General features: G+C 37.2%; 2 protein-coding genes across 5 annotated transcripts in view; one reads left to right on the top strand and one right to left on the bottom strand.

The window, feature by feature from the left end:
• Positions 1-5,677, top strand: part of LOC106883626 (NEDD8-activating enzyme E1 catalytic subunit) — a 78,608-nt gene extending 72,931 nt beyond the window's left edge. For both annotated transcript variants that reach the window (XM_052966886.2, XM_014934724.3), the window contains exons 14-16: positions 832-932; positions 3,704-3,822; positions 5,406-5,677. In XM_052966886.2, coding sequence (XP_052822846.1) covers positions 832-932; positions 3,704-3,822; positions 5,406-5,506 — 321 coding nt within the window. In that variant the 3' untranslated portion in view covers positions 5,507-5,677. The remainder of the gene's footprint in view (positions 1-831; positions 933-3,703; positions 3,823-5,405) is intronic.
• On the bottom strand, positions 3,829-21,733 carry LOC106883636 (F-box only protein 7). 3 transcript variants are annotated; one of them, XM_089350281.1, is made up of 12 exons: positions 21,548-21,733; positions 20,307-20,463; positions 19,289-19,552; positions 18,488-18,671; positions 17,499-17,588; positions 17,240-17,332; positions 14,447-14,499; positions 12,961-13,084; positions 11,141-11,178; positions 8,666-8,837; positions 7,055-7,103; positions 3,829-6,160 (listed from the first exon to the last, which is right to left on the bottom strand). In XM_089350281.1, exons 1-11 carry the CDS (start codon positions 21,673-21,675, stop codon positions 7,069-7,071), a joined length of 1,338 nt encoding a protein of 445 aa, XP_089206407.1. In that variant the 5' UTR covers positions 21,676-21,733; the 3' UTR covers positions 3,829-6,160; positions 7,055-7,068. The 3 variants fall into 3 exon arrangements, with proteins under 3 accessions (XP_089206407.1, XP_089206408.1, XP_014790217.1); XM_089350282.1 differs by having other exon boundaries at positions 3,829-6,157; XM_014934731.3 differs by lacking the exon at positions 3,829-6,160 and having other exon boundaries at positions 6,756-7,103.
• Positions 21,734-24,154: the final 2,421 nt, after the last annotated feature.

Here is a 24,154-nt window from a genome sequence, read left to right as displayed (position 1 = left end):
ACTGGAACTGGCAAGACCAGGAGTCACACCAGATTCCATAGTCAGTTTTAGTTTGGTTTCTACAGCTTGATGCCCTTCCTAATGCCAGCAACTCTACAGAGTGTACTGGGTGCTTTTTATGTGGCACCAACACAGATGCTTTATTACGTGGCATGATTATAATGGTGATAATTATAATGAATGGTTCAGTGAATCTATCATCAGCAAGGTTTGTCAGAATCCTGTCTTTGCCATTCGCGACCACATCAGTGACATGCTCTTTCTCTCTCAATTTACTCCAGGTCTGCTTCAGTACAGAAAGGGCATATCGCTGATGAAGTCACGAATAGTGTCAAAAGGACTTTGCCAAATCTAGATGATTGATTGATTGCTTGAACAATTAATCAAATAATCAATTAGTTAATTGGTTAAATAGTTAATGAATAAACTAATAACAAAAGATGTGAAATATAATCAGTGTATGTGTTTATTATTGGCATAATGACCCATTCAAGATACAACACAATCTGTTTCAACACACTGCTTCACATCAAAAATCTTGCAAACCAAATACAAAAATGAAATATCCTTAAACCATTGACTGACACATATTATCTACTCTTAAATCTTTTACAATCAAGAAACTATATCCTAAAAATGTTCTCCTTGTCTTTTTAGTTCTTCTCACTTTCCAAATTCTGAGGTATTAAAGTTTATATAACTTTAAATGATGCCCCAATAGTTTTAAGGAATCTGTTTTTTATGGTTATTTATTCTGCTCTTGTGGATGGTTCTGTCTGTTTTGTTTTTTTTTCTTATTAGTCATATATTTGTATCTGTTTCTATTTCCAGGAAGACTGTCTTGCTTGCAGCCTCATTCCACAGACTCTGACCTTTCCTGAAGACAGTAAACTACGGGATATTTATGATTACCTTATAGAAAGTGCATTATAGTAAGTTTACGTTTTATTTCAACATAATGCAATCTCCTTTAATAAAATACATGACTGGCCCTCGTACTGGTGGCATGGAAAAAGCACCGACTACACTCTTGGAATGGTTGGCGTTAAGAAGGGCATCCAGCTGTAGAAACTTTGCCAGATTGGATTGGAGCCTGGTGCAGCCTTCGGGCTTGCCAGTCCTCAGTCAAACCATCCAGCCCATGCCAGCATAGAAAGCGGGCGTTAAACAACGATGATGATAATGATGAATAACATTAGGAGGGGACTTAAGAAGGTTAAAGGAAAGGAATTCAGTATTTAAATAAACCATGTATTCTACAGTATCTCTATGCACATGTATGTCTATATGATTGTGCAGATATTGAGTTTGTTTTGTTACCAGTTGGTCTCTTAAGATATAATTGCACCACTGGTGCTGCTACATCTTCAAAGATTTCTTCTTAAGAACTTTGAACACTTATTTATTCAAGAGAAGACAAATGTTTTTCATTATGAAATAGAATTCGAATGTCTAATGTAGCTTTCCTTGGTTGTTAATGTACTAGACAGCAGGTTGTCTGAAATGTCCAATGTCTAATTGAGGTCATTATTGCTGACCAGACAACACCCACAATCAATCACCTTTAAATTAAATTTGACAAGTCACATGGAAAAATAAGAAGCCTGCCATTATATCCAAAACCAAAACAAAGACATTCATAGGATCTGTTGATCCTTTTCTAAATTTCTTCACTTGCTTCTGCCTAATTTATATATGCAAGCATTTATTTTTTTTTTTATTTTTCATTGTGAATTAGGCCAGTCTTGGATCATATTGTAGTTAAAGGATGCCTGTGTGTGTTGGTTGTACACTAATTACACACAGCACTCAACTTGTCTCCCTAATTTCTGACATTGTAAAGAAAATTGAAAAAGCATAAAGTGCCTTTTACCATCATCGTTCAATGTCTACGTTTCCATGCTTTCATTGATGAGACGGAATTCATTGAGGCAGATTTTCTATGCCTAAATGTCTTCCATGTTACCAACCCTCACCTGTTTCCAAGCAAAGTAATACTTTACCATAACCCAAAGAGTTCTCACAGAAGACTGGAAACAAACATCCTCTGAGCGACAGTGATGCTTATTCATAACTGCCACATGATGTCAAGTCAAGGGTACACATCGACACACTCACAAACACACATGCATATAAATGTGTGTGTGTGGTGGACTTTATTGTTATGGATGACAGATTTGAGTCGCAATTTTTTGTTGAATGGTCTGCACAAATTCATTTATAGCGATCAAATGTTTGTGCTGTAAATTAGTTCACTTGCTCCATCAAATCAAGTACCTGTACAGGTGCACAGTGTGCTACATGACAGGTGTTGAAGTGACTGTAAAACTATGAGAAATGAAGTGTTTTGCTCAAGAACAAGACACACTGTCTGGTCTGGGAATTGAAACTGCAATTTAACAAATTGCTAGTGCAACACACTAACCATTGGCTACACACCCTCATGTGGTTGTATGTATATATATATATATATATATATATACATATATATATATATATATATATATATATATATATAGAGAGAGAGAGAGAGAGAGAGAGAGAGAGAGAGAGAGAGAGAGAGAGAGAGAGAGAGAGAGAGAGAGAGAGAGAGAGAGAGAGAGAACACTCACTTGACCGGTTTCTTACATTTGCCTTCTGACAAGGCTTTGTTCAGCTCAATGCTATAGATGTCCAAGGTACTATGCAATAAGACTGAATCCAAAATTACGTGGTTGGAGAGCAAGCTTCGCACCATCACAGCCATGTTTGTGCCTCTATCAATCTATATTCAGTGATTAGCAATATGGTTTCTGTAAAAGCAGATCTCCCAGATATCTGCTGTTATGTGTCCCACACATTTCAACTACAAGTCATTCCAAATTACAGTATAGGCACCCTTGGAAATAAATGTACCTATCTGTTTAAAACAACACTAGAGCACTTGCTCCTAATGACATTTGAAAGGAAGTAAGTTTTACAAGAGAAGTTTACCTGAGGAATATGAATGAGATTGTGAGAGATTACAAAAGTGTGGCCAGCAACTAAGCTTAGCTCCAGCATGGTTGATAAAAGCTATTTGGTGATAAAGGTGGCAGCTCTTATCTGAATCAGTTATTGCAATGTTAAAAATGCTAGTCAATGAAAATACTATGATAGTTGCTGTCTTCGTAACCTGATAGTGCAGAAAGGTGTTATATTCGGTGACAGGTGTTGTACTATTATTGTCAACTTCTCAAATGAGCAAAGGAGATGCACTAAAAAGGAATAATTATAGAGGCTTGAAACTGAAGGACCAAGTCTTTAAAGCAGCTGAGTTTTCTCTTTGGCAAACACTATAATGTTATATATGCGTAAGAGAGTTATAGATTCATTTGAAGTTAAAATAATTGGATGATGTATCGATTCTCTTTCCTGAGAATAGTTCACACTGCTATATTCTTTGTATTTAAAAAAATATTTTCTATTCTAGGCACATGGCCTGAAATTTTTAGGGAGGGGGGGACACAATCGATTAGATCGACCCTAGCACGCAACCGGTACTTAATTTATCGACCCCGAAAGGATGAAAGGCAAAATCGACCTAGGCGGAATTTGAACTCAGAACATGATGGCAGACGAAATACCGCTGAACATTTCACCCGCCATGCTAATGTTTCTGCCAACTTGCTACCTTAATATTTTTAAAAATATTAATTCAAAAATGTTTTCTTTCTGCTTGCAGTCAAATGAAATCTCCTGGCATTACTACAGTGATTGATGGAAAATCTAAAACTCTGTACATGAAATCCGTAAAATCAATTGAGGTAAAGACGCGAGACAACTTGAAGAAATCTCTAAAAGGTATGATTGATAATTTTAAATTATGTAAATTTTATTCATTAGTTCCACATATTGTTGACTGATTGGATTATCCCAGTTGCCACCTGCTCTGACATCTTGTTATATCACTTTCCAGCTCCCTGCTCCCACTCTTCTAAAATCTGAGTGGTTATGTAGCTCCTCTTCAGCTCTTTTTTCTTATACTTTACCCCTATCTCTTCCTTACTCGCCCAGCATAAAGTTCCTCTTTCTCATTCGAGGTTTGTAGTCTTGCAAGTTGCATGGTGACCTCAATGGTGCTTGGTGGCATAAAAAACATGCCCTGTACATGCTGTAAAATGTTTGGCATTTAGGAAGGGCATCCAGCAGCGGAAACCATGCCAAACAGACACTGGAACATGATGAGGCCCTTGCGCCCATCAGATCCTATCAAACTGTGCAACCCATGCCAACGTAAAATACAGCCATTAAATGATGATGAAGATCGTTTTCTAAACTTTTCTAATAACATTAACATTGCCACGTTATATACTTTGCAAGGTAGTAATTATTGTGAGATTATCATTTGTGCAGATTAGAAATAGGGTTATTCAATTCAGGAATGATGACTTTGATAGACAGAAACTGAAAGAAGCTTGTTGTGTGTTTTTGTGGTTTCTTGTTGTAAACAAATATCACTGATTTTCAAGCAGTATCATGTTTTAAATCATCATCAACATTTCATGTCCTTTTTCCCTGCTGGCATGAGTTGGAGGGTTTGACAGGGGCTGACAAGCTGGAGAGCTGCACCAGGCTCCAATTGTCTGTTTTGGCGTGGTTTCTATGGCTGGATGCCCTCCCTAATCTCTTCTGCAAACTTATTTGGCCATGGGGAAATATGAGGGCTGGCCACAAGATGTACATCTTGTTATAAAAACAAAAGAAATCTGCCTCAATGAAATTCTATCTGATCCATGCAAGCATGGAAAAGTGAATATTAAAATTATGATTATAGGAAGTGCCATGTATGCTTTCTAGCAATCCATATCTATGGAGTCTCAGTCATTTTGTTCCACTCCACTTGTACCATTCACAAAAGGACGAAAAAAAGAAAGAATGAATATCGCTTAATCCCATCCTCACCTCATCTCCTATAAATCTTAAACCTGTACATCTGTATGTCGGTATCTCCTATTCTCTTGAGCACATTGAGTAGTAAGTTGATGCCACTGGTTTTATTCCTCTGCATCCAGTCATGGTGATATTGGCCTCTCTCATGTTGGCTATGAATATTCTGTTTTCGGTCTTCCCCCCCTTTTCTTTTACCCTCCAGTGGTGTCCATTTGAAAGCTGTTTTAGAATGGTGTTGTTCTGGTTGTTTTAATCTTCATTCCGAGCGTGATTTGGTAAGTGGTCTTGTATTGGTTCTCTTTAGAATGTCTTCATTGGACATGTGGTCTCACTAGTCCTTTCTAAGAATCCTTTTCAAACATCTTTGGTGGAACACATCTAGCTGTCAATTTTCATGGTGCTCTTCCATGTTTCACTGACACAAAGAAATATTGAGAGAACTAAATGTAAGCAATTCTTACTTTTACAATTGTTTCTTTTTGTTTGTTTTTCAGAGCTTGGTATAACGAATGGTCAAGAAATATATGTTGCTGACCAGACAACACCCACATCAATCACCTTTAAATTAAACTTGACAAGTCACATGGAAAAATAAGAAGCCTGCCATTATATCCAAAACCAAAACAAAAGACATTCATAGGATCTGTTGATCCTTTTCTAAATTTCTTCACTTGCTTCTGCCTAATTTTTATATGCAAGCATTTATTTTTTTTTTATTTTTCATTGTGGATTAGATAAATTAATAAAAACAATTAATGTTATTTAATTAGACTTGTTTCATTTGGAATATAGACCGTTTCAGATATATGTTAACAGGTTTCAGAGATAAAGTATTGTGATAGTGTTTTATGTCAGCTACGAGTTGGAGGAGTCATTAGCACACTGGATAAGGTACTTCATAATATTTCTTCTGACACTCTGAATTCAGATCGCTCCAAGGTAAACTTTGCTTTCATCCTTTTAGGGGTCAACAGAAAAAGTGCTATGGTCCATGGCAGTGGATTGGTCGATTCCTTGTGCTGGTTCTTTGTGTGGCGTTTGAAATCCTGCTATAGCTTACTGGGATTGTAGACATAATCTGCTGCCTGGTTTCACACCACCGCCTGGTATCTTGAATGCCTTTAGCAGAGTCCATTCTCTAGCAAACATTCGAGCCAGGTTTCAGAATACCACCACTCCACTCTCTCCTTCCATTCCACCAGCCTCAGAGGCCTTTTAAAAAGGTCATAGGTGCTGGTTTCCCTTCCTGCTTAAAAGATAAAAAATAAAATTTCTTTAGTGAGGTATCCATTCAATTGCTAATCACATGACACTAGAAGAAAGGTGTCTACAAGATAAATTTTAAAATCTGATCCAAAAAGTCCAGGAAATATTTGAATTTATAGAACAACCTAACCCTGTCTCGCCCAGATAAAATTTTTGTAGAATAGAATGGAAAATAAACTACAGACAAAATAATCAGAAAATCAAACCTCGTTACTGTGTTGGGAAACAAGGTCTATAGCTTTGGCTTACAACAGACACTATTCTTCCACTGTTGATTTAAAAGCTTGAGAAAGAGTTTAAGGTGCATGACACCTTGGGCAAGTGTCTTCTTCTACAGCCCTGGGCTGACTAAAGCCTTGTGAGTGGATTCATGAGATGAAAACTGAAAGAAGACATGTGTGTCTCCATGTAAATTTTGGTGAAGAAAAAAAAGCCAGTGCTCTTTGAACAAAGCCCTTTGCAATATTTGTTCTGCACTGAGTTACAGGCACTCCCTTTATAATTCTCACTATCCGAAATGTAATGAATCAATGATTGACCTATTGGAAACTTGTATTAAAATAAAGTAAGATAAAAACTAAGATAAATAAACTTTATTACACAATGTTGCATTTATATATGTACAGTAGTCATCATGAGTCAACAATATATTTTACATTAAAAGCAACTGAGGTTATTTACATTTTGAAATTACAAACAATACCAAATATGGTAAACTGTGTACAAAACAAAATATCATCAATTACATAAATCAATATTTATAATAAAATTAATATTTTATTGATAGGATTATCTGTATTTAAAAATTGCTGGGGGGGGGGGATTTAATTTCTTCATCTTCTTTGATCTCAGTGAGTAGTGATTGAAGTAAACTTACTTTTCTGATATTGCCTACATGAATGGATCTCGGAAGAGTCTTGATCTGGCTGCAAAAGATAGTTAATACTGAATTTTAAAAGCTGATTATATCCAACGTACTCTCAATTTTTCTAAAAATATAAAGCTGGTTTTATTTATTTATTTATTTATTTTTTTTTTTGCAGAGATGGTGGGTGGGATTGTAAATTTGGTAAAAGCCATCTATGTATTGTAATGTATACACACAGTTAACTGTGGTTTCTGCCTGAAAGAGAATATTTTATGGATGTGTTGTGTTTAAAAACACTATGAGAGGGAGAAGAAAAACCATCCCAGCAGAGGCTGGTGAGAAAGCCAAACTGCATTTAGGCCTTGTTGAGCCTTGTCAATGAGGTGTACTTGCAGCCAACTAATGAATGTATTATTTACTGTTTGCTGTATTGAAGGAAACAAGGGACTTCTTTTGTAAAACACGGGTTTTTCTCTGGTTTTCTCACTAATATTTAAAGATTTTGCTGATTGTTGCTAAAATCAAAGTCTCAAAGGGATTGCAGAGTGGTAGGAACGTGTAACCACATGAAAAATTGGAGTTCATCTACCAAAGTGACTTATCTATTATACCCTTTTTTTTTGTATTACTACCTAAAAATTAAGGTGATTCCTTTAGGTCCTTAAATTCAAGATTATTTTTTGTTCTTTCCTAAACCATAGGACTCATAAGGCCTCTTACTAAGTTTTCATGTCATAAAATTGATCCTTTCTTCAGCAGACAGATTGAGAAGACCCAGTAACTAAAGTGAGATCACAGCCAGGCATGTCTGGCCCTGTTAAGAATACCCCTGATGCGTTGGGTGATATGATATGCTCAAGAAGTAAAACCAATATCGTAGCTGTGGCCAGTTCCGTTTGACTGGCTCCCATGCCGGTGGCATGTAAAAAAGCACCATCCGAAAGAGGTCAATGCCAGATCCAGCTGAATGGTTCCTGTGTTAGTGGCACATAAAAAGCACCAACAGAACGTGGCCGATGTCAGGTTCGCCTGACTGGCTCTCATGCTGGGGCATGTAAAAAGCACCAATCAAATGTGGCCTATGCCAGTACTTTTCCTGAATGTTTCCTACTATCCAAAACCTTGTAAATGGAATTTGGTAGATGGAAACTGTGTGGAAGCCCATCACAGAGATTGTTTCTGTTCATGGGTGGAAGACTTAACCCATCATTCAGTTTACCACCACCTCCTGGTCCTCAGCTGAAATACATTCTATAACAAACACTCAGGAAAAGTTCCGGTGGCACGTAAAAAGCACTATCCGAACATGATCGATGCCAGGCCCACCTGACTGGCTCCTGTGCCGGTGGCACCCACTACACTCTTGGAGTGGTTAGCATTAGGAAGGTCGTCCAGCTGTAGAAACACTGCCAGATCAGATTGGAGCCTGGTGCAGCCACCAGCTCTCCAGACCTCAGTCAAACCGTCCAACCCATGCTAGCATGGAAAACGGACGTTAAATGATGATGATGACAGACAGTTAACTGACCAAATGAGCCATACTTCAGTTTATTCCCTTCCCTAAATAATTTTCTGCATCTTCTTTGGTACACAGATAAAGTTATTCAACAACATACTTACTGGTAAAGTACGCTGGTTGTAGGTCATAGTCTCCTCCAATAGTTGAGAAAGGCGATGGTTGTGGTGCGGGAGGGGGAAAGCAAAAAGGATGAGGCATCTGGAAGCACAAAGGATTTAGTGGATCTCGTAACACTTCAGTTCGTTTCTGAGACCGAAACAGTCCTTTATATTTCTGCGGAGAAAATATTTTCATTGTTAAGCTTTTTAAAAAAAAAAAAAATCAACTTGCATAGAATATTGGAAACTTAGACAACTTCCTTTTTTAAATTGTGAGAGGAATATAATTTGAGTTAATTATGAAATTAAAATAAAATCTAATTACAGATAATTATTTAAACTAATTGATAAATCCTGGAGTTTATCTACTTACCTTAAGTTATTATAGTGATTAGAAGAAATATCAACATTGGGCACAAGGCCAGCAATTACAGGGGTGGGGGCCAGTTGGTTACATTGACCCCACTGCTCAACTGGTACTTATTTTATTGACCCCCAAAAGGATGGAAGGCAAAAATCAACTTTGGTGGAATTTGAACTTAGAATGTAAAGACAGACAGAATGTTACAAAGCATTTTTCCCAGTGTGCTAATAGCTCTGCCTGCTTGCTGCTTTAGGTTCAAATTTAAAAAATCATGTTTAACTCTTATGTTACCAATTTTCATTGAAATACATTGCTTTTGTTTGTTTGGAAAATAATTGAGAATTTAATGATATGATAATAACAAGAGCACTCAGAGAGCGCAAACCTCCACCAAGGCAACACCAACGATTAGCCGGAGATGATTTCAAAAATGAGAATATCTGAAATGAACCCGACTGCTCTCAAAAATAAAAAAAAAACAAAAAAAAAACAAAATAATCCAGAATCCTTGTCCAGTACCGGATTGATCCCAAAATCTAATCAGTTCATGCCAGTCACGAGGCCAAACGTCACTAAAAGCTTCATCCAAATCCATCCAGCGGTTCTTAAGATATCTTGTCCATGGACAAAAAAACAAAGAAACACAACAGAAAACAATACCTCCGCCTTCGCTAAGGCAGAGGTAATAATGAAATTATTGTGTATAGTGCTCATCAAAGGAGCATGAACAGTACAAAGAATTATGTACAGAAGTCAGGAAAGCAAACAGTGTATGAGTCATGATATACATGTGTGCATGCATATGGAGATGGGGATGTCAGGTGTAGTGTAGAATTTCAGGAAGCATGGAGGTTTTAAAGGATGCAATGTCTCAGCAACTAACGACTGATGCAGGTAGTTTGTTCCATGCTTCAGCAACTCAGAATGTGAGATTATTAAGCTGTTGTTGGGAATGTAAATTAACACAACTTTTATGCAACATTTTAATTCAGGTAACTTAAAAACAAAATTTCTTATCATAAATCCAGGAGTGGCTTCAGGGTGGTTTGGTACCAAAAGGGTTAATCATAAGAACTAAGAAATTTGATATTTTTAAGTAAATCTTTTTCAAAAGATTAACTTTTTTGTTACAATAATTCTGTTAAAATACACTTCGTTTATTTCAATTAATCTGAAATGAATTCAGAATTTAGTAAAAATTGTTGTCAATTGTAAAACTGGGGCAAGACTGAGCTGGCAGAATCATTGCCAAAGGTGCTCCACAGTGGGAAATTAGGATTATTATTATGAAATGCATGGGTTGCTGCCAGTGCCACCTGACTGGCTCCCCGTGCCAGTGGCCCATAAAAAGCACCATCTGAATGTGGTCGATGCCAGCCTGAACTGGCTTCTGTGCCTGTAGCACGTAAAAAGCACCATCTGAACAAGGCCAATGCCAGTGCCGCCTGACTGGCTTCCGTGCTGGTGGCACATAAAAAGCACCCACTACACTCTTGTAGTGGTTGGCGTTAAGAAGGGCATCCAGCTGTAGAAACATTGCCAGATCAGATTGGAGCCTGGTGTGGCCTCCTGGCTTGCCAGTCTCCAGTCAAACCGTCCAACACATACCAGCATGGAAAACGGATGTTAAATGATGATGAAGAAGAAATAAAGTGTCAAGCTGGCAGAATTGTGAGCATACCAAACAAAATGCTTAGCAGCATTTCCTATGGCTTTACATTCTGAGTTCAAATTCCGACGTCGACTTTGCCTTTCGTTCTTTCAGAGTTGATAAATTAAGTACCAGTTGTGTACTGGGGTCAGTGTAGCTGACTAGTTTTCAGGCCTTGTGCCTTTAGTAGAAAGGATTATTATTATTATTATTATTATTATTATTATTAAGGCAGCGAGCTGGCAGAATCGTTAGCATGCCGGGCAAAATGCTTAGCGGTGTTTCATCTGTCGCTATGTTCTGAGTTCAAATTCTACCGAGGTCAACTTTGCCTGTCATTCTTTCGGGGTCGATAAACGAAGTACCAGTTATGTACTGGGATCAATCTAATCGATAATCTCCCTCCCTCAAATTTCAGGCCTTGTGCCTTTAGTAGAAAGAAGAATTATTATTAAATACTTACTTTTTTCCAGTCATTAGCAACATCTGTCGTGTCACATTCTGAAAAAGATTTGAAGTCCATTTAGATAAAAGACAATAATAGTAATTTCCAAAAAGGACACTGTAGTAAACAAAAAAATGCTAAAAAACCCTGTCCCCATAAAACTGAGTTTTGTGAGTGAATTTGGTAGACAGAAATTGGAAGAAGCCCATCGTGTGTGCATATGTATCTAGGTATATATATATATATATATACATATATATATACACTCTCTGAGTGTTTGGCGTCAGGAAGGGCATCCAGTTGTAGAAACTCTGCCAAATCAGATTGGAGCCTGGTGTAGCCATCTGGTTCGCCAGTCCTCAGTCAAATCGTTCAACCCATGCTAGCATGGAAAGCGGACGTTAAACGATGATGATGATGATTCGTGTGTGTATGTTTGTGTTTGTCTCCCCTCCATTGCTTGACAACCGATGTTGGTGTGTTTATGTCCCTGTAACTTAGCAGTTCGGCAAAAGAGACCGATAGAATAAGTCCTGGGGTCGATTTGTTCAACTAAAGGTGGTGCTCCGGCTTGGCCACAGTCATATGACTGAAACAAGTCAAAGAAAAGGTGTCAGAAAGATAACAAACTGGTAAATCAATGCCAGAGGGAAATATTGCTTGTATTAATGTCTGTCTGTTTTATCCCTCTCTCTCTTTGTCTGGGGGAAAATTAAACAAGAGTTAAAAGTTCTGCAAGAGACAAAGTGGTCAGAATCAATATAAAAAGGGAAAAAAAATATAAGTGGTGGCATGAATAGTTTAAATATCTTGAATTAGAGAAATAAAATGAACTATGTAGCAATTGAAAGCTTATGAATTTAAAACTGACATGGCTGTGAGGTCAAGAAGATATCTTTGCAAACATGCAGTTTCGGGTTCAGTCCCCCAGCATGTCACCTAGGGCAAATGTCGTATACTATAGCTCCAGGCCAACTAAAGTTTGTAAGTAGATTCAGCAGATGGAAACTGAAAGAATCCTATTAGATATATGTGTGTGTGTGTGTGTGTCTCCTTATATTGACATCTCATATGATAGATTTAAATGACTATTCTGTCATATAAACAGTGTCTTTCATTTCCAATATGTTGCGATAACATGTCTGGTCTGTATATGGTAATATACTACCTTGCTTGAAACATGTAAGCGTTAGTGACAGGAAAGGCATCTGGCTATAGAGAATCTTTTTCAATGAACTCCATCCAAACCACACAAGCATGGAAAAGTGGATATTAAAATCAATTAGGAATTGTAGAAAAAAAAAATTGTTCATGTACTTTGTGTATTGTAAAACTATAATTAATTAATTACTCTTTTACTTGTATCAGTCATTTGACTGTGGCCATGCTGGAGCACCACCTTTTAGTCGAGCAAATCGACCCTAGGACTTATTCTTTGTAAGCCTAGTACTTATTCTATCAGACTCTTTTGCCAAACCGCTAAGTTACGAGGATGTAAACACACCAGCATCGGTTGTCAAGCGATGTTGGGGAGGACAGACACACAAACACACATACATATATATACATATATACGACGGGCTTCCTTCAGTTTCTGTCTACCAAATGCACTCACAAGATTTTGGTTGGCCCGAGGCTATAGTAGAAAATACTTGCCCAAGGTGCCATGCAGTGGGACTGAACCCAGAACCATGTGGTTCGTAAGCAAGCTACTTACCATACAGCCACTCCTATGCCTAGGAGATAAATTGCAGATAAATTTTAATGAAATCTTAAATGGACCCTAGTTGAGAACCAGTGATGATGATGGTGGTCTTTTAGACTTTCGTTCAACTTACCTTTGAAGTCTCTTTGGCACAATGTCCTCCATAAAAGGTTATCTTGACTTAAAATCCATAAATGTCGACAGACTTGACTGAATTTTGAGAGGCTTTTCACATCAAGGTGACTCATGATGTTTAGCTGTTGCACAAAAGAAAAGAAAAGACAACTCATCAGGGATCCTCTGTTATTGTTGCAACATTTAGATTTTAAAATCTTCCTGATTACTGTTTGTATTATTGAGTAAAGAAACCAAGCAAATAAACTTCTTACTGGACCGTGTGCAGAAGCAATACAAAAATCATAAAATACAATCTGTTATCTTTCACTTATTTCAGCAATTTGACCGTTGCCATGCTAGGGCATCACCTTGAAGAATTTAGTCAAACAAATCAACCTCAGGATTACTTTTTTTAAGTGTGACACTTATTTTATTAGTTTCTTTTGCTGAAGCACTAAGTTAAAGGGGACATAAACAAACAGACATCAATGGTCATGCAGTGCAGGGACAAACACACACACACACACACAATGGACTTCTACACAGTTTCCATCTAACAAAATCACTTACAAGGCATCAGTCAGCTGGAGCAGTAAAAAGGTTGTTATGGACAAGACAAGACTAAAGGATCTTCTTCACTATGTTTTCTCCACTTGTTCCACAATTAATTTTCAGAGAATACTGGGTGAATCATATTGTGACAATAGCACTGGTAAGCTTGTGCTGTAACCCACAAATCTCCTTAAGATATGAAGTTAAAAGTCGAGAATTTTAGTTTTAAGAATGCTTACACATCTCTTCTGATCTTTCATAACTTTTCTTCCTTTTCCTCCATTTGGAGAGTGAAAAATAATTGTATGAACAAGCCCCCTAATTTTCTGATGAACATTATGATAGTTGTTGTTTATATGCATGGAAAAAAAGCCTTAAGTATTGTAAACATTCAGTGTCAAAGCCTCAAACATTATTATAAAAGCTTCTAGTTTTATTGTTTGCAAAGCTTCTAGATCTGTTGGTTCCTCGAAGCTGCAATGTTATCAGAACTCGATCAACAGTAATGAGAACAGCTATTTTAATATATATTTTGGATTGTATAAACAGATTTAATGAAGTGACTAGGAACTAAAACATCCAACAGAAATAAGATTTCTCTTTAAAACAGTATAATAATCTTGCAATCACTACTTGCTGACCAAATAATATGTCTAACTTTTTCATATCCCTTTAATCAGGAGGGATGGGTAGTGCTCATAGCATTTTACAAGGCCTTTGAGGTTGGTGGAAGAGAGGAAGGAAGATAATTTAAAACTGGAGTGCTGGCTCAAATGCTTGCAACAGAATGGTCTCCATACATATATAAATACTATTTTACTAGCAAACTGTGGCCAAGCTGGGGCACTGTCATTACACGGACAATAAGGATTAATATTCTTTGTTGCTGGAATTTTATGAAATGATAACAGGACACTAATGTTGAAAAAAATTAGCAAAAATGTACTTACCATGATTTCAGAATGTAAAGCAAGTAATCCTGTGTAGTCTGAAAACCCAAGGGCTGCAAAAAATTAAGAGAGACAGATCTTATTATTGTTGCTGTTGTTTTCCATGCTTGGTTGGGTCAGACAGAATTTAAGATGGATTTTCTATGACTAGGATGCCCTTCCTATCACCAACCCTCAACTGTCTCTAAGCAACGTAATATTTCCTCATGGCTGCACCATATGTTCACAGAAAATTTAAAATATGACAAAAATAGAAAACTAAAAAAAAAAAACAATAAAAAAATGAAGAACCATATGGTTACAAAGTGGACTGTTTAATGACATGTTTATGTCTGCATCTTAATGTTAATAAAAGTATTTAAATTTTGTCTCTAAAAGATGATAAACCCTAGGAAGATAGCTAAGCCCTAGCATCTCTAGATCTTAACCTTTTTTGTAATAATATATTCTTTTACTTGGTTCAGTCATTTAACTGTGGCCATACTGGAGCACCACTTTTAATCAAAGAAATCGACCGCAGGACTTATTCTTTGTAAGCCTAGTACCTTATTCTATTGGTTAATTTTGCTGGACCTCTAAGTTACAGGGACGTAAGCACACCAACATTAGTTGTCAAGCGATGGTGGGGGGGACAAACATAGACACACAAATGCATACATACATACATATACATATATATATATATGACAGGCTTCTTTCAGTTTACGTCTACCAAATCCACTCATAAGGCCCGAGGCTATAGCAGAAGACACTTGCCCAAGGTGCCACGCAGTGGGACTCAACCTGGAACCATGTGGTTGGGACACAAACTTCTATCTACATTTGTTTTAATTAATTTTGAAAGTACTGAAGAATTCATTAAATTAACTTTGTTATTATTAAGCTGGTGTTGGAAATCTAAATTAACATGAAATTCAAACAGAAAGTTTTATTTTAGATCACTTTTCAAAAAGGAATTTGTATTTTAGATCACTTTTCAAAAAGGAATTTGTATTTTAGGGCTAATCTCGAGCAGGTTAGTATCAAACGGGTTAAGCGTAAAAAATAAAAAGGACAAGATTTCTCGATACAGTGACGTTCTCGACATTGGAAGTGCAAGATAGAATGATTCCATGACTCAAGGTACATATTTATAGAAGAAATAAGTTCAAAAGCCATAGTTTGACACTATTGTGCCAGTGGATGTAAGAGTTCTGGAGGATTTGTTGGACTTTATTCAGGTAGCAAAAGCAAGATAAAGATATGAAAGGTGAGATGTTGGTCTAGTAAGCAACAATGCATTCCAGCAAAATGCTGAGAAAAAAAACTTGTTTTAATTTCCAAATGTTTTCTTGGAAATAGCTCTGCCGGGGAATATAACATCACCAGAAGGTATTAGTCGAAGGGGAGCAATTTCTGCAAGACAAACATTCAGAATTTGATTTCAATCCATTTTAACTGTTGCACTTTATTTTTGTTAACAAAATCCTTTACAAGTGATTTAGCATCCCTCTAATCATGTGGTGATGTTGTGTAAAAGTAAAACAGTCAGGGTGGGAAAAGATCAGGGATCTACTACATGAATTGGCAACAAAGAAATTCTCCTTCAGAATGAAGGGCAAAGTTCAACATTGCATGGAAAGAAATGAGGTAAGCATGCTCTATTAGGGACCAGATTTAGAAGAATTTCCTCTTCCATGGACAGTGAATAAGGTTGCCAAATTCTTGTACTGACCATTGGATTCATGTGCTGGTGGCACGTAAGAAGCACCATTCAAGTGTGGTTGTTGCCAGTACCGCCTGACTAGCTCCCGTGCTGGTCGCATGTAAAAAGCACCATTCAAGTGTGGTTGATGCCAGGTCGCCTGACTGACCCTTGTGCCGGTGGCACATAAAAAGCACCCACTACACTCTTGGAGTGGTCGGCGTTAGGAAGGGCATCCAGCTGTAGAAACTTAGCTTGGCCTGGTGCAGCCATCTGGTTTGCCAGCCCTCAGTCAAACCATCTAACCCATGCCAGCATGGAAAGCAGATGTTAAATGACAACGGCGACGATGATTAACATCCATGAACAATGGAGTAATAATGAGTTGAGAGGGAAAAATATGTGTGAAGGAGAATTACAGTAGTGTAGCAGAGACGAAACTGTATTTATACGGATATATCATTGAATGATATATAAATATATGCATATATCCATACATGTATGTACATACCTACATATATATGTATATATACATGCATATATGGGTACAGGACATCAAAAAAACGTTGAACACAATGAGAAACGAAAACATAAAAACAAAAACATAGAAAACGAACTTTTTTTTGAACAACGAAAAAAAAACACAGAAATGAAACATGCAACATAAAGAGTATACCCCTTCGTCAGTTGGCCCTATATCATTGAATGTATATGAAAGATGATAGTAGGGTAAAAAAGAGCCAAATGGTCCAAATAATGGGAAACTACAGTAGGGGAAGGCATGGGTGGAAGTGGTGAAGACTGATCTCAGGAGGCTAACAATAGACTGCAAACAATTGGTGAGATGTTGTGCTAGAAGACCCAATCAATTTGCAAGCATCAGAAAATGTGCATAAAATGTTGCTTATGATAATGAAGGCATAAACTAACCACCATATTGATTCTGCTTGTGCTGTGGTCCTGTGTCTGGGGTTTCAATCTAAAGGTTGTATTTGATAATCAACTGGTGTTGTGTGTCTGAGCACTGCTGATCAAACACAATTTTAAAGAAACTGTCTTTAAATCGTATTTTTCACACAAATTTATAAAAAGAGTGTCAAAGTACTAACCATGTTTTAGTTCTCCCAACATACACAAGACAAAAGTATCTTTGAAAATGCGAGTCAGCTTAGGTAGCTTTTGGTAGGAAGTTGTAGAAGACTCTGAAAGGCAAAAAACAAATGATTTTTTGAGAATACTTCATGCTAAAACTTTTATATTTCATGGTTAAAATTGCTTAATTTGGATATCATTTTAAAACAGGAAGTTTGTATCTGAACGAGGGTGGTCTCAGATGGGTTGGACTCAAAAGCATTAAAAAACACAAACCTGAGTTGCTCTCTTCGTTGACATATTCCTTAGGGCACAAAATAGCTTTTGGTAAACTGCTGTTTTCCACTTTAGGTGCCACAACTTTACCTGTCAGCAGAAGAAAATAGTATTAAATCAATATTAATTTGTTCTGTTCTTAAAAAGTTATGCAAAACTTCCCTCATTAAAGAGAAAAATGACAGTTTTATGCAAACTTAAAGTGAATCTGACATGATTGTAATTAGTTAAGTATGAACAGTTATATAGGTGAACCAACTTCAGGAAGTTTTAATTGGTGGATTTGTGAAACCGGTAGAATGAGACAAAATGCCTGATGGTGTTTAGTTTATATCTATTTACAATCCGGGTTAGAATCTTACTAGGGTAAACTTCATCTTTCATTATTATGGAGTCCAAGTACTGAAGTTCAAACAATCAATTACCATATTTGATTGTATAGATGTACTTTTTTTTCTCAAAAAGATGTTTCTGAAGGATCACCCTGGGCCCTATATGCAAAGTTTGGCATATATTACATGCTTTAGGGCACTAAAAGCATTTTTTTTGTTGCATGTTTTTGTTGAATAAAATTTGTTGAAAAAAGCCACAATAATTATGCACCAACCTGATACATGTGTGCATGTGTATGGAGGGAGGTGGGTATCAGGTGCAGTTTTGGTGAATTTCAGGAAGTATGGAGGTTTTAAAGGATGCAGGTAATTTGTTCCATGCTTCAACAACTTTCAGTGTGGAAAAATGTTTCCAAAAGTCATGGGAGCTGTGCTGGTTTCTGACTTTGTAAGCATGCCCACATGTGTTAGACACATGGAGCACGAAAAGGTGCTCAAAGTGGTTGTTGGCACGATGGTTAATAATTTTGTGGGTGTTTACCAAGTCAGTTACCAGACGTTGGAGCTTCAATGTATCTATGCCCAGGGAAGCAAGGCATATATGCCTAAATAATGCTACAAGTAAAAGTAAACTTATACAAAAATATAAAAGACTACCATTGATAACAAGCTTAGATCCCATTGGAATACAAATCATTAAACACATCGCTCCTTTACAGAAAGGGTGGAAGTAATACAATTTGTAAAATTCAGCAGCTTTCAGAATATCGGCAAACTTGCTCAACTGGTTCTTGACATCACAACATTCTGCATATGTATTAACGTCTGGGATTTCAGAACCCTTGAAAAAAGAATAAAATGAGAAAACAATTTTTATAATACAAAATGTCAAGGGAGTTCTCTTTGTGTCTACGCTAGACACAGAGGTAAATGTTTAACAGCAAAATTGAAGCAAATAGTATATATTTTTAAACAACTCTTCATTTTAACATTAATATTTCTCCTTCAAAAATAGAAGAAAAAAGAAGTGGAGATCAAATGTTTAATTACTAGAAGAAAATAAAGAAGAGGAGTCAAAAGTGTATCACTAAAAGAGGAATTTATGAAAGAATATGATAAAAATTACTGTTGTATTTTGATGGGAAGTTTGCAATTATATGATAAACTCAGGATCACCCAGGAAATAAACAAAGCAGCTCAAGGCCAATTTGTAAAATAAGAATCTTTGCAATTCCGCATGAATTTATTATTTCAATCAAAATGGCTGAAAATTACTTTTCTATGTCAATACAATAATTAACATTTTTTAGATGAAACAGATAATGAACAATTGCTATTTTGATAGGGGCTATGTTATTGTATTTCCACAGAAATATATGGAATACATGGTGCCATAATAGCTTATTAGAATTAAGGAGTAAAAAACAAGCAAAAGAAAATGTTCCCTTGTAAACTTACATCACATAAATAAAATCCAGAGTCAAGCATTAAATAGTGGAGAGCAACAATTAGAGACTGATGTAGATTTTTAGAAGGGGTTTCTGACAGGAGCATTTGAAGTGATATTTTGTCTCCGCTAATGTATTGCGGTGAATAGGAATTATCAAAACTGCATGTTGATTGAGATGTAGTAGCTTCTGGTTCAATTTCCTCTCTTGAAATAGTGGTATTTTCAGGATCTTTTGAGGTTGTACTGTCCTTTATGGTGTTACTTGCAGTCATCTTCAAATAAAAATTTTTAAAAATACATTTCTTATTTCTATAATCAAACAAAACATCAATAAATTTTAATACACTTGATAAGAGATCATCATCATCTTTTTAATATCCACTTATCCATGTTTACATAAACTGGATAGAATGTTTTGAGGTACAGTTTCTACAGCCAGATGCTCTTCCTGTCACCAACTTGTATTTTTTTTCCATGCAAGGCAATAATTTCCATGGCCAGACATGTTATCATAGAATACTAGAAATAAATGACACTTATTATTTACAACAATTACGCAATGTTAAGGCAAGAAGGCACACACACACACACACACAAAGAACAGAGAAGTGGCTGAATCTTTATCACACCAGGTAAAATGCTCGGCAACATTTCGTCTGTTTTTACATTCTGAATTCAATAAATTTATAAACAAGTTACTTCCCGAAATTTACAAGGAATATAAATTTGGTGCATTTATTGATCAATCTCTTGAAAAAGAAAAAGAATATGGTTTCTTCTCCAGATATATTACTAAAAAAAAAGGATAAATGGTGCTGTTAGGAAAGGCATTCAGTCATAGAAACCATACCAAAGCAGACAGTAGAGCTTAGTGTAGTCTTCTGACTTGCTGGTTCCTGTCAAACTGCCCAACCCATGCCAGCCTGGAAAATGGACATTAAATGATGATGACAATGATGTTAAGTTTATCAACCAAAATAGAAATCTGAAGTAATAAATATTTTTGTTAAGATGACTCTCCCTTACCTGTGGATCCAGAGGTTTGGTTTTCTTTTGATTGGGTTCTGCAAAGGAACTGTCAGAGATTACATGCAGTAAATCTCCAGAGACAATTTCACAATCTTTTAGAGTTTGTGTCTCATCTTTGAAAATATCTGTTTTATTTAAGCTCAGTGAGAAAGAGCTGAAAAGAATAGAAAAGAAAGAAGAAAAAAAAACATAACTATTAAAAGAGACAACTGTGCATTAGATATATTAAATATAAGTTTCATAAGGCGACTTAGAACCGAATTATTTAACCTTGTATTTAAGGTTTCCGTCTACCAAATCCCCAAATCCACTCACAAGGCTTTGGTCGGCCCGAGGCTACAGTAGAAGACACTTGCCCAAGGTGACACGTAGTGGGACTGAACCCGGAACCGTGTGGTTTGTAAGCAAGCTACTTACCACACAGCCATTCCTACGCCTTTGGGTACGTTTAGTGAAGGGAGTCTACACTGCTGCAAGCATCTCAGCCAGGTCTTCGTTCCCACCAATCTCCGAGGTACCGAAAATTGGTGATAAGTTGGTACTACTTCAATACAGAGGTCCCAACGCATCTACGTAATAAAAACATATCGTTATGTAGCTGCATCGGGACGTCTGTATTTAAGTAGTGCCTTCCTCTTCTAAACCATAGAAATACAAACAATTGTTGTTTATACGAACATATTCTCTTTGTTATAAGGAGGTTGTTTCCCTCCGTGAAAGAACTTTTTGTTCAAAAAATTTAATTTTTAATATTTTTGTCCCCAATTTCACGTTCTTTTTCAGTATAACAATTACCTTTTACAAGACAGCTGTAATTGGGAAAAAAACAATTTTTTCGCATAGAGCAAACATGAAGCGTCGCTAAATCGAATTGGCGACCCTCTGGGGGGAAAAAAAGGGTGGCGATTATGGCCTTCACATCATTTATTCTCTAGAAAAATAAAAGTGAGAACGTTACAAATTCGTTTTCCTTTCCTTTCAAAAAGAAGGCTTCATTCATATAACATTGTGATATAGATAGCAGCATGTAACAAAACTTTCTTTCTATATATTATTTACGGTCGGTAAACTAGAATTAAACCCGAGTAGCGGACAGGTGCACAGTTAAATCTAGAATATTCCTGTAAAGCAACCTAAATGTGAAGAGAATTATAAAACAAATATATGAGAAACCGGGGCTAATGCAGTTTCGAGAAAGGAAAAGAAGTGGGGGGGGGGGGAAAACGAGTCACACATACCCGGTCAAGGAATCACCAAATGCTTCGTGGATAAGTCTTCGAAGTTCTGACAACTGAACAAAATTTGCGATTTCATCATCGATGGGAATCACTTTGGTCATCGACCCGAATCGGACCCTAACCTTCATTCTGTCCCTCAAGTTGACACAAACCAAACTATTTTAGCAAAGTGTAAATATATACATTGTTTAACTTTAATTCGAAAGATTTACTTCCGGTTATTAAAACGTTTACATTATGTTGGGAGGCGCAATGGCCCAGTGGTTAGGGCAGCGGACTCGCGGTTTCGATTTCCAGACCGGGCATTGTGAGTGTTTATTGAGCGAAGACACCTAAAGCTCCACGAGGTTCCAACAGGGGATGGTGGCGAACCCTGCTGTACTCTTTCACCACAACTTTCTCTCACTCTTACTTCCTGTTTCTGTTGTGCCTGTAATTCAAAGGGTCAGCCTTGTCACGCTGAATATCCCCGAAGACTACGTTAAGGGTACATGTGTCTGTGGAGTGCTCAGCCACTTGCACGTTAATTTCACGAGGAGGCTGTTCCGTGAAACTAGAACCCTCGACATCGTAAGCGACGGAGTGTCAACAGCAACACATTATGTTGACATTGTTTTGCTGAAAATGCATTTATCTATATTGATGGTTATAGTTAGTTGTAACTAGATGTTTGGGAGAAATCCGAAGGTTTAGTTAATGTTTACTCCCACCTTACAGACCTGTAACCAATGGCATTACAGCTGTGATTTTTTCTTTCCTTTTACAATGTACTGTATCTAACAAAAATATAGGCACAGGCGTAGCTGTGTGGTGAGAAGCTTGCTTGCCAACCATGTGGTTCGGGGTTCAGTCCCACTGCATGGCACCGTTGGCAAGTGTCTTCTACTACAGCCTCAGGCCGACTAAAGCCTTCTGAGTAGATTTGATAGACGGAAACTGAAAGAAGCTCGTATATATGTATATACATATATCTGTGTGTGTATTTGTCTCCCAACCACTACCATGTTTGAAACCTGTGCTGGTGTATTTACGTCCCCATAACTTAGCTGCTCGGCAAAGAGACCGATAGAATAAGTACCAGGCTTTAAAAAAATTAAGCGCTAGTGTCGATACGTTCGACTAAAAATTCTTCATGGCGGTGCCCCAGCATAGCTGTAGTCTAATGACTGAAAAAGAAAAGATTACACTGAGGAAATATATATGGGAAATTAGTGGCTGGTTCAATTAATGTTTAGCCCCATGTCAGAACTGATCATGATCCACGATCGATGGCATTACAGCAGTGACCAATCGATTTTATTTAAATTTATTTTTTCCATGTGCAGTACATCTAGATATCCAGGACTACAAACGGTTGGTTGTGATTTGAGGCTAATTTGGCTGCCAGTTTTAACAGGTCAGGCAACCACCTAGTGGTTCCGGTAGAGTTTTGGAAAAGCTGTCACTCGAAGTCCCATACTTCATGGGACAGGAAATAGGAATGAGAATGAGGGGAAGGGCAAAAATGTTAAACATTGAAAATTAAGGGTATAAAAAAAAAATCAGAATCAAAATTTTCATTCCTTGTTTCTCTTTTTCCTTGTTTTATTTTTGGATATTGAATAAACGGATATGAATCCACCAACATTATGTATATGTTACATATGATTTATCATTATCATCATCATCGTCGTTTAATGTCCACTTTCCATGCAGGCATGGGTTGGACAGTTTGACTGAGCACTGGCAATCCAGAAGGCTGCACCATGCCCCAATCTAATCTGGCAAAATTTCTACAGCTGGATGCCCTTTCTAACGCCAGCCACTCTGAGAGTGAGTGCTTTTTACGTGCCACCAGCATGAGGGCTAGTGAGGCAGTACTGACATCAACTATGCTTGGAGGGTGCTTTTTACATGCCACCGGCATGGGAGCCAGTCAGGCAGTACTGGCATCGACCATGCTTGAATGGCGCTTTTTACGTGCCACCAGCACAGGAGCCAGTCAGGCGGCACTGGCATCAACCACACTTGAATGGTGCTTTTTACATGCCACTGGCATGGAAGCCAGTCAGATGGTACTAGCATTGACCACGCCAGAATGGTGCGTTTTACATGCCATCAGCATAGGAGCCAGTCAGGTGGTATTGGCATCGACCACGCTTGAATAATGCTTTTTATGTGCCACCAGCACAGGAGCCAGTCAGGCGGCACAATAAAGTTACTTTTATATCATTTGGGATTTCTCATATTATTTTTGCTTGTTCTGTTTTACACCATGCATAATAGTTTGGAGTGTAAAATAAAATTATAAAAATGTATGTTAAATTTCCGTTGTATAAAACAGGAATACAGAGACAAGAGATGAAAGTAAAACAAATACCCTTTTCATTTCGCATCAGGTATGGGACTTCGAAGGACAGCTATTAATCTACATTCTACCAAAGTCTTTTGCTCAGTCTATGGAGTAAAAAAACAGGACATATATATGTATGACGATAAACCAAGACTTCTGGAGATACGCTGTGACTGCAAAGACCCAGCAAATAAAGTGAGTTCATGGCTGTATCCTACACCAGTTTCGCATAACCAGTCCCAGACCATTCAAATGTACCTTGGATCGTAGGGTGA

This window comes from Octopus bimaculoides, chromosome 4 (genome assembly GCF_046866305.1).
Source record: "Octopus bimaculoides isolate indiv1 chromosome 4, ASM4686630v1, whole genome shotgun sequence".
Classification (NCBI taxonomy): domain Eukaryota; kingdom Metazoa; phylum Mollusca; class Cephalopoda; order Octopoda; family Octopodidae; genus Octopus; species Octopus bimaculoides.
The sequence above is the reverse complement of the archived record's forward strand: the minus strand, read 5'-3'. Positions and strand labels throughout refer to the sequence as shown.

Bases quoted from the DNA above. Each gene is read 5' to 3' on its own strand.
- LOC106883636 (XM_089350281.1), bottom strand. From the start codon at position 21,675: ATGAAGGTTAGGGTCCGATTCGGGTCGATGACCAAAGTGATTCCCATC. The intron at 17,589-18,487 runs GTAGTCTTTTAT...TTCTGCTGACAG, and splicing joins ATCTAAGCTTGTTATCAATG to GTAAAGTTGTGGCACCTAAA. The intron at 17,333-17,498 runs GTTTGTGTTTTT...TTTGCCTTTCAG, and splicing joins CAACGAAGAGAGCAACTCAG to AGTCTTCTACAACTTCCTAC.